General features: G+C 48.3%; 1 protein-coding gene across 3 annotated transcripts; it reads right to left on the reverse strand.

Moving 5' to 3' along the window:
• Window positions 1-453: 453 nt before the first annotated feature.
• pcdh18b (protocadherin 18b) lies at window positions 454-10246 on the reverse strand. Of its 3 annotated transcripts, none has more exons than XM_084009529.1 (4): window positions 7490-10246; window positions 7008-7096; window positions 6551-6666; window positions 454-1907 (listed from the first exon to the last, which is right to left on the reverse strand). In XM_084009529.1, the coding sequence occupies exons 1-4, from the start codon at window positions 9989-9991 to the stop codon at window positions 952-954; spliced, it is 3663 nt and encodes a 1220-aa protein (XP_083865655.1). In that variant the 5' UTR covers window positions 9992-10246; the 3' UTR covers window positions 454-951. The 3 variants fall into 3 exon arrangements, with proteins under 3 accessions (XP_083865655.1, XP_083865654.1, XP_083865653.1); XM_084009528.1 differs by having other exon boundaries at window positions 6497-6666; window positions 7008-7063; window positions 7490-10244; XM_084009527.1 differs by having other exon boundaries at window positions 6497-6666; window positions 7490-10244.
• Between the last annotated feature and the right edge of the window lie 3277 nt (window positions 10247-13523).

The raw sequence follows: 13523 nt of genomic DNA on the forward strand, positions 1-13523 counted from the left end.
TAGATGATACATTTAATTGAATTTAATAGTTTTCATTAGTTCATGTATGAAACAATTTTGTACAGATTGATTTTACCAAACAAAATCAAACCCATGAAAGAGGTTTTTGGCAGGTGAGATTATGTTGAACACAGAATCAAAGGCGACGGTGTGTTCTCTGCTCAACCAACTTACCGAATATGGATTCATGTTCTCTGTTCTGGCTGAGGTTTTGGCTTCTTTTCTATTGGTTTTTGCAGCCTGTGGTTCTACTATAGATATGTTGTTGTTAAATGTCCAGCGAAGGCCTCAGACCTAAATGTTTAATAAAGTTATTAAATCCAAATTCTAACCTTCGTTCACCTGAAGAGCCGCTTCAACGCCTTTCAGAGTGAACGGTCACATGGAGCGCTAAATCCATACATGGAGTAGAACCTACAACACATATGAACCAGACAGCTGAATAACGTTTGAGCATAGTTTTTATTTGTGTACCATCCCCTTCCCCACAATAATCCACAAAGACACATGTCCAGTAATTCATTAATATATTGTATACATATTATAGTGACAAAAAGAATCACAATACAAAAGACAATTTAAATATGTAGAATGTCGGTCGCATGTCAAAGTCTTGATTCAACGTTTTCGTACTCAACATGCATTCAAAATATAAAAATAGACTTTTATGTTAAGTTTATATACACTTTTTTTTTATAAATATAAGTATACAAATGTATTTTTAAAATACAAAGATAAATACAGTCACATGGTGTACATAGTTTACCAAACCAGCAAATACAAACATTTTTTTGGGATATTTAGCATTCACAAAACACAATTATTACATTAAAAATGCAAATTTAACGACAATTGCAGGTCTTGTTTTTTCATAGTCCCTCACTTTTATTCTGAAGGAAAGGAATCAGTCACTGGGTGGCGAATAAATAACGAGGATAAGAAACAGGAAGTCTAGCTCTGCCGGACATCCTGTAAGAGTTTGTTGATCTCGGCCACCAGCTCGCTGGCGTCCACCAGCTCATGTCGGCTGTCGCTGCGTTTGCCCTGAAGGTGGCCGAGCACAGAGTCAAAATCGTCCTCCTCGTAGTTCTCAGGGATCTCCTCCATGGCCGGCAACCACTTGGAGGAGGGCCCGGGGAGCGCCGCCGGTACTGGCACCAGGCCCGAGGTCGGCTGCACCAGAGTGGGGCTGACCAGCGGCGTGAGGAGAGGGCTGCTGTGGAGTTTGGTGGCATGGCCGCTGTTCTGGGGGCTGTTTTTGGGCGCCTGCAAGCCCTTGTGGCTGCTGCTCTGGGAGCTGAGCTTGGTGCTGGGTTTCAGGGTGTGGTAGCTACCACCCTGGTGGTGGCCGGTTGGGCCGATGCTGCTTCCTGGGTTCTGGAAGTGGGTGTTTGCGGCCCAGGCTGCCACGCCCTGCTGATGGACGGAGGGGTTGGGCTTGCCGGGGAGATGGCCCCTCCTGCGATCTAAAGATCCAGTCATGGGTACCCCCACCCCGCTGAGACTGGTCCCTTTTGGGTTCTCATTGACCTGGACGTATGAGTCCAGACCCTGGGGTAGCAACCTCTGGAACACACTGCTCATCTCTGACAGCAATGACGTGGTCCCGCACAGGTCTTCGTCTCCGGGCTCGCCCCCACTGCCGCCTCCCTCCTCTTCCTCTCCACCGTCCTCAGCCCCAAGGTCCTTGCCGAAGGTGGAGAAGCTCTGGTTCCGGGCGGGGCTGGCATCAGTGCACGGCTGTGGGATCTTTTCCTGGGAAAGATCGGTTGCTTGGCGTGCTTCTTCCCCAGGGATGTAGAGGTTGCTGCGGTAGTCGGAGGACGAGGCCGGGGAGACCAGGGGGGGCATCCAGCACTGGTCTGAGTGACCCAGGACACGACACTCCTCTGTGCAGAGCCTCATCGCTGCAAAGGAAGACACATCTCATTATTTGAAGTCTATGTATATCCTTTTTTCATGAATTAGATCGGGTTCACGTGTGTTGAGTCTGTTCTAATATTTGCCCCGCTTCTCCCCAGGTGATTTCTTTGCTGCGGCATCTCTGGAAACACGGCAGAAATGTGCCCTAATTAGTCTGAAAGGCTCTCTGCAGGAGCCCTGCCTGCTACAGTACTATCCTATGTATTTACCGCGGAGAGACAATTCAGTGAGGCCGATCAATGCCTATTAGCCATTCAAAATAACCCCTCCTCTAAAAGCCCTGCATTTTTTCCTTTCAAGTCGCTCTTTTCAATATTAAATCTTCAAATAGAAAATCTCTGAAGAATAAATTAGACAAATCAAATATGCCAACTTAAAGCCTTCATTAAATGAGTGCAGCGCTTTTCAGTCGTGCTATTGAGGGACTTCATTATCCCCTCATTAACATGAAAGGAACATTTATAATACATCTTAGAGCAGATGAAAAGTGCATGTGGGTACAGCAGGGCGGCAGCAGATTGGCTGAACCTGCTGATGAAAGGCTGAAAATGAAAGACTTAACCCAACTTATGTGTGTGTATAAAGGTAACATTCATATCCCGCCTCTCTGACTGTAATTTGGCTGATTTACTTGCCGATAAATGATCTGACTAGTTTTATTAGGAACTACAGACCACAGATCCCGCTGCCAATGACGTACACAGATTCGACTTTTATTCCTGATAAGGAGGGGGGGCATTGCAGACTGAGGACAACAATGTTGGGACACGGTTTAATTTGAATGATTTAATATTGTAGCTCCGTGGAAATCCAAGCAGCAAAGGCTGAGCTCCTGAGTTTGAGTGACTATGGGGTCAAGGGCCTCGTTTCCATTTAACTTGATTTCTAAGGACAACGAGAAGTCTTTGTGTAAACTATGAGCCCGTATGCAACCATGTTGTTTAGAACTGGGTCACATCTGAACCAGGAGATTATTTTTCATGGACATGATAACCATCCGCTCATGTGACCAACAATCAGTGTGACTAAATATGTTCCTTGGTCGCCGGGCGCTCCAAACATTCAGCAGGTTTGTTTATGTGTAGCATAAGGTTTTTTTCCCACAGCAAACAGAGATGAATCACCACGGTCTGAGCCAATCAGAGGCCGAGTATGGGCGGGCCTTCATCTCTGATTGGCTCAGACCCCGGTCTCTTCTTCGCTGAATATTTGTCAGGAAAAGTAATCAGGCAGAGTGACTTGAGCGTCAGTTTTAAGAACTGGTCATTTGTTCCGGGGTTTCCGATTACTCGATTAATCGATGGAATAATCGGTAGATGATACCACAATATGATTGGTTGAAATTGGTTGGTACTAGCTGATGTAAGCGAGCATCTTCTTCTTAAAATAAAAATGATTGGATTTTGATATAAAAATATGAAGAAAATAATACTAATTATGTATATTTTCCCAGCATATAGTGTTAAATATGTGCACAATATGTGGGAGGGTGTGATCTAAAAGTTAAAAGGGCATTAAATTGTCCTCAATTCCTATTTATTTTTTTATAATGCTTGAAAAATAATTAAAAAAAAACAAAGAGTGGCCTGATGCCCCTATGGCGGCTTTGTCAATGTTTTTTTAAAGAGAGCTCAGATTCTTGAAACAAATTGTTCAACAATTTGGGGGAAATTAGCTCATTAATTTGAAGACTGATATGAATCTCATGCCTGTGTATTATTGTAGAGTTCGGGTGGTTAGCCTAGCCTAGCATTCAGAGTGTCTGAAGAGTTTTAATTTTCCTCAAACCTGTGAAGTTCATCATTAGCACGTTGTATCTTGTTATCTCTGGGATTAAGGATTTCCTCTACATGGCCGAGGTTTCTCTGCAGCATCTCTGGATATATTATGGGATGGGATTCAGCTCCACGTCTGACTGTGACTCCAGGAAATGGCACCCAGTAGGAGAAATAGTTCCCCAGTTAACTTCCACACATTGTCATCTAATTGTTTAGGTGTGAATTAAAAAAAAACAAGGTAGTTAATAAGCTTTAGCTTACTCGTTTTAGCTTTTCAACCAGTTTCCAGTGTTCATGCAAAGCCGAGCTAACCCCAGCTGAGCAGATCAGAACCTCTCATGTCTAAGGAGTCACGCTACTCCTGTTCAAAAGGACAGCAGAGAGGCTCTTGCTTTGAATCCTGCTCTTTCCTGAGTAATGTAATGTATGGAGCTGTTGGGCTACAAACAAAGAGTTTCTACCTCATTCTTCCACATGCAACCATAATGACAGGGCCGCGACTAAACGCTGCTTGAAATCATCCCTGCTGCAGTGGACACGGGGGCGGGAGGCGGGATGAACGCACGGAAGGAAAAAGGTGAGCTTTGAGATGTAATTATGCTCTTCAGAGCTTAATCATGAGTGCAACTCAGAGCCGACTCCATAGCAACTAGTCTTCACATGGCAATTAAATGCCTCCTTTTCATCAGAGGAGCACGAGGGCTTCGCTGTGGACGGCTGAAAGTGACGGCTCGAATGTGCGGGGGGAAAAAGTGACTAACGAGCAGAGGAGGGAGGAGGTGTCGGTGATGAGATTGTCTGCCCGTCTGGGTCGACTTTAATTGGGAAGTAGCTCAACTGTAGTGTGGAGGGACGGCTGTGTGGGAAGCTGGCTGGAAAGCTGGGGGGGGGGGGGGGGGGGGGATGCTTCAAAGTCAGTACAGGTCAATCAATGTTCAAAAAGCGTTCAGAGACTCATGCAGTGTGACAGTAGCAGGGAGAGCAGATGATGGGGGGGGGGGGGGGGGGTCAGTTGAGCTATCTGGAGAGATATCTCAACAACGTGGAACGCGTTCAGTAACGTTCACAAACCTTCAAGGCCGATGCACATGCAGCCGTTGTGTGATGCAGAACACAGAAGGCATGCTGGGATATCCTGTAGCTACAACAGTGTATTGCTAACAGGAAGTAGATGATAGAGTGAGACATGGCTGTTGATCAAGCGTGCATGTACACAAACCAGTTGATTTCTATTCCATGAATATTTTGCGGCTTGCCGTGAGACAGGTGGTACTGTGGTACATGTACACTACTCACAAAAAGTGAGGGACATTTGGCTTTCAGGTGAAATGTATGGCAAATGTAAAGAGTTCCCGCGTCAGTGATATTATAGCATGAAAGTGGAGCGTTTAACTAGAAGCATGTAATGGTGATTTCCTCATCTCAAACTATTTGGTGGGTTTACCACAACAAAACATGTCAATGTCTCAATAACTTGTCATGTGACCAAAGGACGTCCACTTCTCTGCTTTCTGGGACTCTTCCAGTCTCTCTGTGTCTCCGTAGCAACCTGCTGATGACACTCTGTGACTCTCTAAGCTCATTGGCCACTCCCCTCTGACAACATTCTGTTTGAAATTTCACCTGAAAGCCGAATATCCCTCACTTTTTGTGAGTAGTGTATGTATATAAAGTAATTACAGAGAGTACAGATAATTTACTGTATGTACTTATTCACTTGAGTAAGGTAGTTGAATCAGTATTTCTACTTTTACCAGAGTAAAAGTAAAAAAAATAAGATATTTTTTCTACTGGCTGGGCTATCTGAATCTGGCGTCATATTAATAAGAACAACAACAATTCAACAATCAAATGCATTAAATAAATACTTAAGTAAAGTAGAGATACCTGAAGGTTCTACTTAAGTACAGATACTAAGTATTTGTATTTCGTTACTTGACTCCAAGGTGAGCTCCTGTATCTGGTGTAAGTTTTCAGAAGTCTATTTATGTCCAGGGACTCAAAGTCCCAAAGGGTCGATATCCACTTGATTTGTGTAAAGCCTCGTTTGAGCTTCATTTAAACCTTGGAAACGCTTTGTGCCCAGAATGAGGAGTGTGGATTTAATACGACGGTGGGATTGTGGAAGGAAGGGATCATTTCTGGGCCGGTTTGGATTATAGGAGGAATTCAGCAATCAATAACTCTTTTGTTTATATCATATGAGTATTGTATAAAGTCCCAAAAATATCTAAACATTCATTTTAAGATGTATTATTCCAATATGTGAGTCTGCAGTTCATCAGTTGACCTCTAGATGGGGTTGCTAGCAGTGTTGGATCAGAGAAGATGACCTAACATTATTGACCATGTGGTGAAAAGGATGGAATGATTGATTCTACTAAACATATGTCATGTTTTAGAGCTGACAAATTAGTTCATATTGATTGAGAGAAAAATAATCACCACCTAATCTTTTGATAATTCATTCATCTTTAAATATTTTTTCTTGCAAAAATGTGCCTCTCAAATATTAAGATGATCTGCTTTTCTGTTTTATATCATATTAAATGGAATATATTGGGTCTTGGACTGACTAAACATTTAAAGACATCATCTTGGACTTTGAGAAACTTGGTCAGACATTTTAAAGCCTGAATGATCTATCGATGAATCAAGAAAATAACTAGCAGGATTATGAAAAAAATCCTTATTTGCATTGTAAATAGTGAACATTTTATCCAGCAGTAGATCTAAGACAAGGAGGGAGGGTGATGGGGTATGAAGGCTGTGCTGGATGGGGTCCAGGGGTGTACCTGCATGCGGTCTGTGCTGGCCTTCAGGGGCATATATCTCAGTAAAGCCCTCACCAAGGAGCCTGTCCATGGGCGACTCCCTGCCCGGCTCGTAGTCGCTGTCCCCCGCCTCGCTGTCTCCGCGGCCGCTGTCCTTCAGACTGAACTTGTCCATCTCGTTCAGGGCGTATCTGCACAGAGAGGCAGACAGACAGGTTTGATACACGTCTCACAGCCGCTAATGATAATATTATCAAAAAGTCATGGGGTGCCATGCTACTGATGGATGACACGGAGAGGCAGAGACGCTCCGCAGAAGAGGTTTTACATAAAATTATGCAAATGTCAAGTTCCCGAGCACACAGTTTGACACTAAACCAAAAAGCTTGCTACTTGATATGGATTTAATGTGAAAGCACCAACGGCAGGCAGATATTACAGGGGTGGTACTATAGAGCATCCTTTAATTTTAACCTTAAAAGGCATCACGTTGTGTTGTGTGTGTGTGTGTGTGTGTGTGTGTGCTTATTACCTGTAGCTCCTGGTGTATTTGTTGCCTCTGAAGTTTGGCCGTGGCTGGTACTGGCCCTGATGGAGCATGGACAGAAGCTGTGAGACTTGCTACAATCCCAAGAGAAACAAAAAGAACAGAAAGAAAAAGGACAAAAATAAAAGGAAAAATGAAGAGGGGGAAATGAATGGAGTCAAACAAGCAAGGCCATGAGACAATGTTTGGTGGGTGGGGGTGGGGTAAGGGAAGGGAAGGGAGGGGGGTGGCATGACGTTGATTTGCTCCTGAATGTGATGGTCAACAAAAACGTGACACACAGAGCTGAAGGTAACAGAATATGAGAACAAATACTGAATATCAGACAAAATATACTGTGCATGGTGCACCATTATGATGTTTTAACAGATGCCTTATCAATTCCTAAAACACACACAGCTGAATGTTTAAGCACAAACACAGTCATGATGTCACATCTAAAAGAAGGGAAGTGAACAACGTCTTACCTCGACAGGCGGGGTGGCGTGGGCCAGCTCCAGGGCGAAGTTCTCTGGCACTTGATTGGACGAGATGGTGACCAGGCTGTTGAGGGACTGGCGGCTATGATGGCTCTGCCGGCTCCCCAGGGTGACCCTCTCAGGTGTTGGGGAGGCCGAGGGCGAGCGTGGGTGGGCCCGTACCGGCAGAGTCCCATTGATGGTCGGGACCAGGGTGATATCTGCCTTGTGGATCTGCCTGGCAGGCTTCTTGGGATGGTTCTGGTAGCTGCTCTCAGCCACGCGGCAGTTGTAGTTGTGTCTGGGGTCTTTCTTCTCGCGGCTGCAGCGGGCGGTGGCGAACATCACCATGACGATGAGCAGCAGGGCGCAAACGGCGCCTAGCGAGATGATGACGATGAGGGAGAGATCCAGTGAGGCCTGGCTGGAGCCGGTGGGGTAGAGAGGGGGGAGGATGTCCATGTTCTCCTGCAGAGAGAGCCTGAAGAGGGCCCCCGTGGATAGCCGGATGGTGCCCCTGTCCTGCACCTCCACCCGGATCTCCATCACGTCCCTCGGAACCTGCTCCAAGCTGGCGTTAGTTCTGAGCTCGCATCGCCGAGCGTCCATCACAAACAGCCCTTCTTCGTTGCCACCAATGATGGCGCAGCTCACCTCTCCGTTGGTGCCAGCGTCGCGGTCGGTGACTTTAAGCGTGGTGATCAGCTGACCAGGCGAAGCGTACTTCCACACCGGCAGCTCGGCAGTGTGGTTCCTGAGGGAAGGGGAGTGGATGATGGGTGCGTTGTCGTTTTCGTCCAGGACGGTCAGCAGCACGGTGGTGTTGGTCGACAGCACGGGGTTCCCCCCGTCACGTGCCTGAACGGTGAAGGTGATCCGGCTGACGTCTTCGTGGTCAAAGCTGCGTAGGGCGTAGATGGCGCCGTTAGACGGGTCAATGGTGACATAGGTAGAGATGGGGCTCCCCTGCACTAGAGCGTCCATGACGGTATAGGTGACCTGGCCATTGGTGCCCAGATCTGGATCTGAGGCCACCACGGTCATCAGGTAGGCTCCAGGAGAGTTGTTCTCCGATTTGAAGATTTCGTAGCGGCTCTTCTCGAAACACGGAGGATTGTCGTTTTCGTCCAGCACCTGGACGGTGAAGTGTTTGATGGTGGAGAGGCTGGGGGAGCCCCGGTCCTCAGCTATGACCGTCAGACTGTACTCAGACCTCTTCTCCCTGTCCAGTGACACATTGGTGAGGATCATGTAGTTCTTCTCGTAGGTCTTCTGGAGTCTGAAGTGGCCGTGGCCATGCAGCCGGCACACCACCTCGCCGTTGAACCCCGCGTCACTGTCATCGACACGCACCAGAGCGATGAAGGTGTCCACCGGGGCACCCTCCGAGATGTAGGCCACTTCCTCCTTGCCGGGTGTCATCAGGTTGATGTTTATTTCTGGTTTGTTGTCATTCACGTCCACCACTTTCACCACAATCTTGCATAGTCCAGGAATGGAATTGGGGCCCAAATCCTGAGCCTGAACGTCCAGCTCATAGGAAGCCGTGCTTTCATAGTCCACTTTTTTAATTAGGGTAATGTGTCCAGTTTCTGGGTTTATCTTAAATGTTTCCAAGATCTTTGGCGAGACATGACTGCTGAAGGAGTAGACTATTTTCCCATTAGTGCCCTCGTCTGGGTCCGTGGCGTTTAAATCAATGATGAGAGTCCCGAGGGGAGAGTTTTCCAGCAAACTGATGATATAAGACTGCTCATCAAAGGCTGGGCTGTTGTCGTTGGAATCCGAGATGCTGATCTTGAGCAAAGTGGAGCCAGACTTGGGGGGTACACCATTATCCGAGGCTGTGAGCTGCAGCTGGTAGCCGGACTGCACCTCCCGGTCCAGATCCCTCATCACCACCAGCTCTGCGTACTTAGCCCCGTCCGTCCTGGTCCTCACGTCGATCTTGAAGAAGTTATTTGGCGTGAGGGAGTACGTGTGCAGGGAGTTCTCCCCGACGTCTGCGTCCGCGGCGCCGTCCAGCGGGACGCGCGTCCCCACGGAGGCGCTCTCCGAGATCTCGATGGGGACGATGGCGCGGGAGAAGTGCGGGGAGTTGTCGTTAATGTCCAGCACCTCCACCTCCACGTGGAAGAGCTGCAGGTACTCCGTGGGGAGAGTGACCACGTCGAATTCAATAGAGCAGTTCAAGTTTTTCTCACAGAGCTTCTCGCGGTCGATTTTGGTTCCAATGCTGATCTCGCCGTCCTCCTCGCGGACCGAGAGGAACGGCGTACTCCCCCGCTGCATCGCGCGGAACCGAAAGGTCAGGGAACTCGGCAGTTTGGCTAAAACCCCGGCGACGTCCTCCTTTAACCGGGCTATCACCGTGCCCACTTTCTGCTCCTCGTAAACTTTATATTTCAAAGTCTTACCGGTGGCTCCGCGCGTGAGCGCGACCAACAGCAGTAGTTTGAACAGCGCCGAAGAGAAAATAGTTCCTTTGGTTCGGAGCATGTTTGCCCTCATCTTCAGTGCGCGCACTGTGGTGATGACTTTCCACGGAGGAGAAAACAACCGAGGGGGAGGGAAGAGGAGTCTCCTCAGACGTCTGGCATGTTAAATCCTCCGCCGCTGCTCACTGGCGCAAAACTGCGCAAAAATAGTACAATAAATAAATTAATAAATAGACGAATAAATATATATATTGTCCTTCTGTTGAATAGCACGCAAAAGTAAAGCGTGGCGGTCTCCTCGTAGCAGAGCTGTTGCATAGAGCGACATACGCCGTCGCCTCGTGTGTGCGCGCCGGAGGAGGAGTGAGAGTGTAAGAAAAGACGCAGCTTTCTCCCAGACTGAGTGAGAGAGAGAGAGAGAGAGAGGGGGGGGGGGGGTCGCCTTCCTAGTCTCTCTTCGCCCGCCCTGCACCCAAACTGCGTCTCCCTCCCTCCCCCTCTCCTCCTAAATCACCAGAATGGCCTCCTCCAAGCAGCACAGGAGGGACTATTGATGGTCCTCCCGTCTCCATCCCACATCCCCCAACACAGAGCCGCACGCCCGCGTTCCCAAAGTGTGCCTCAACAATGAAAGATTCGGTGCTCAACACAGGCGCACGGTGACCCGCGGCAGACGTACATTGTTGCGTCGCGACTCACAACGTGTGCCAACTCTGCTCTTTTGTCATCACGCGTAAAAAAAGTTGTCGCTCCGACAAAACAGCGAGGAAGCAAACATGCCCATCACTCCGGGGTGGTCGTGTGGCACACTTTCAAAACAGAAACGTAGATCACATATTCCTGAATATCATGTGTTTACCCTCGTGGCAAATGCATCCAGCTCCAATTAACATGCCTCTACATCAAATGATCTTGAGCCCATAAATGCTGTTTTTGTTTTTTTCGGAAGAACGAGTTACTGTGACTCCTGACTCAGATCAGGACACCTGCATGTCAGACAGTAAAACAACCCGAAAACAAATGAACCCGCATTTAAACCCAGATCAAACTTCCACACCTGCTTGAATGATCTATATTATGATGGTTCATAAAAGATGCGTATCCGGCCAGAGTGATGGCACGACATGTTTTATAAAAGTATGTGTCATGTGGAAGCCAATGTTGCAAACTCTCATCGAGAGCAAACAAGAGGCACGCGGAGTTTTAAGAGAGGAGCAGCAGGCCATCTGGTCCGGGGCCTCCGAGGGCCCAAACCTACAATAAGCATCCATCCTGACCCCGCCGTCCCCGGCAGTCACACCAGGGAGAATTAGCCACATCAAATCTAATATCCTCCTCATCTACAGCGGCCTTGTGTTCGGGTATTCAGTGACGATGAGCGCTTCACATTGACTTTATGTGGATGTGTCACAGCTGCTGATGTGATTCTGCTGAGGAGGGGAAAGCATAAAGATCATAGAGGCTGATAATGTGTTTATTAATCCATCCTTTGCTCTTAAAACGTCACATCACAGCCAACATTTCTATAAGAGATCCTCATCAGTGTCCAGTCCAGTGAAGGAGTAGAAGCCCACTTTAAAGCCTCCAGAACGGAGTCGCTGTCTCAGACGTCCGTCCTCAATGAGCGTCATTTGGAGCGCGAGCCGCATCTGATAAGCGCAGCGCTGATTGGTTTCAACGGAGCAAATTATCCGGAGCCCCCGTGATGGATTTTATCTGCATGTTTAAATTCCTATGTGTGACCCGTGGGAACGGGCTCTCCGCGCCAGCCATCTGTCTCTGAGAAAACACATGAATATACACGCGGCGATGCTGAATGACGCAACAAGGGCGAAGAGTCTATTCAGTCCGCGGCCCGTCCATCAGTGAGTCCACAGAAAGTCTCTGTGCTTCTACTTCCATGTTGGATCGGGATGGGATCATCTAGCTGCACTTATAAAGGACACTGAGGGACTTTAGGACGCGGAGACTAACTGGCTCAACACTCACCGTGACAGTTACACTTTAAGCTTCCGGTGTCTATAACGGATGTCCATCCGTTGCACTGTGGGAGCCTCACCGAACTAAACCCCTTTAGTCTGTGTAACGTTGAACGGGCGGTGATGACGCGCTAACAGAATCGTTATGCACGGTGCCAAGCTCCGCACTGGTGTCGCTCACGGGAGCGGACACGGGCCCCGCGGCGGGTCTACAACAGATTTTCAAAGTCACGTAACACATAAAACAACATTAGTCAGGGGCCGGTACCCCCCCCCCCCCCCCCCCCCAATGGTGCCCTAATGGCATTACTAGAATAGAGAGCGCGCGCACATTGCGTTTCCTCTGCAAAAGACAGAAGGGACACGCTGCACATTACCAGAGGTGTCTGAACCCCAACAGGACCAGAGCACTGTACAGTACAACCACACTGTTTGTGTATATGTGCACATGAATCAAAATCAATGTCATTCTACATGCCGACGCGCAGATTCAGTCAACGTGAGCGTCTAAAGGGACATGTTGAGCTTTTAGAAGGCAGAAGGTTCGGGGGGAGGCTGGCCGGGTGGGTGACGTGCTGGAGGCACATATCCTCTCCTTGGGGACGTCAAACAACAGAAAGGAGTTCAGGGGGATGGGAGGGCGACGGGCTCAGCAACTTTGTCATTGAAATGAAGCTGGAGCTCCCGATGACAAAGGCTGCGTAGCAGGTGGAGAGAGGGCGGCGCGGGGGCCCCCCAAAACCATCCCCGCCCCCATCAGAGAATCAGTGCGCACCGGGGTGGGGGGACATGGGAATCTGTGTGCTCCCTCCACCCTCATCCTTCTGATGTTTGTTCTCCTTGTTTCCAGTCATGATATGAAGGAGTTCACGCCGTTATGAAACGGGCAAATATAAAGAGAGAAAGTAGTGCGCGCGGAGAGTTAACAGTAATATTCACAGAGATGGATCGTGATCCCTGTAAGTAGATGTCCAGCTCCCCTCTATCTTCCAGGCAGCAGCGGAGTCTCGGCGTGTGTGTGTGTGTGTGTGTGTGTGTGTGTGTGGGGGGGGGATTGTAAAGGCACGCGAGCATCTGCCGCCATCTCATTACCATGCTGTTAGCTCGCGCGAGACGGAAGGGATTTGGGCTCATAGAGAGGGGGTCGGGGTGTTTCCCCTGCACCCAACAAGCATGGTGGTGGGTGCACATAAGAAAGTTCAAATGAGACCAGCTGGTTGCATGGCCGATGACGTCACAGCGTTAAAGGCCAGTGAAACAAACAGGGGTGTCCCATCAGGTCCATGTCCTGAAACACGTCAGGGACAAAAACAAACTGTTGACACAAAGTGGACACTATTGTCTAAAACATCATTTCATACTGGAGCATTAAGGAAATGTGACCCGGATCAAATGAACCTGGACCACGTGTCCACGCAGCTGACAGTAGCTTCCAGTTAGTCACATGATTAAGGCATAGTTTCTAATTTCTGGGAATCCCTGAAGCTGCTTAGAGGATTTTTTTTTTTTTGGTGGTCCCTGTTTCCCAGCACCAGAGTCCCTTCACAAAACCTCTCATTTTACTACAGAGGGGTCTAGTCCTGGTTGTGGTTCCAGTAATATGGCGGCTCCCAGCAGTGGCGGTTT

The sequence above is a fragment of the Eutrigla gurnardus genome (genome assembly GCF_963514095.1).
Source record: "Eutrigla gurnardus genome assembly, chromosome: 5".
Taxonomy (NCBI): Eukaryota; Metazoa; Chordata; class Actinopteri; order Perciformes; family Triglidae; genus Eutrigla; species Eutrigla gurnardus.

Bases quoted from the DNA above. Each gene is read 5' to 3' on its own strand.
- pcdh18b (XM_084009527.1), bottom strand. From the start codon at position 9,991: ATGAGGGCAAACATGCTCCGAACCAAAGGAACTATTTTCTCTTCGGCG. The intron at 7,097-7,489 runs GTAAGACGTTGT...TTGGGATTGTAG, and splicing joins ACGCCACCCCGCCTGTCGAG to CAAGTCTCACAGCTTCTGTC. The intron at 1,908-6,496 runs GTACACCCCTGG...CTTCCTTTGCAG, and splicing joins CCAGCACAGACCGCATGCAG to CGATGAGGCTCTGCACAGAG.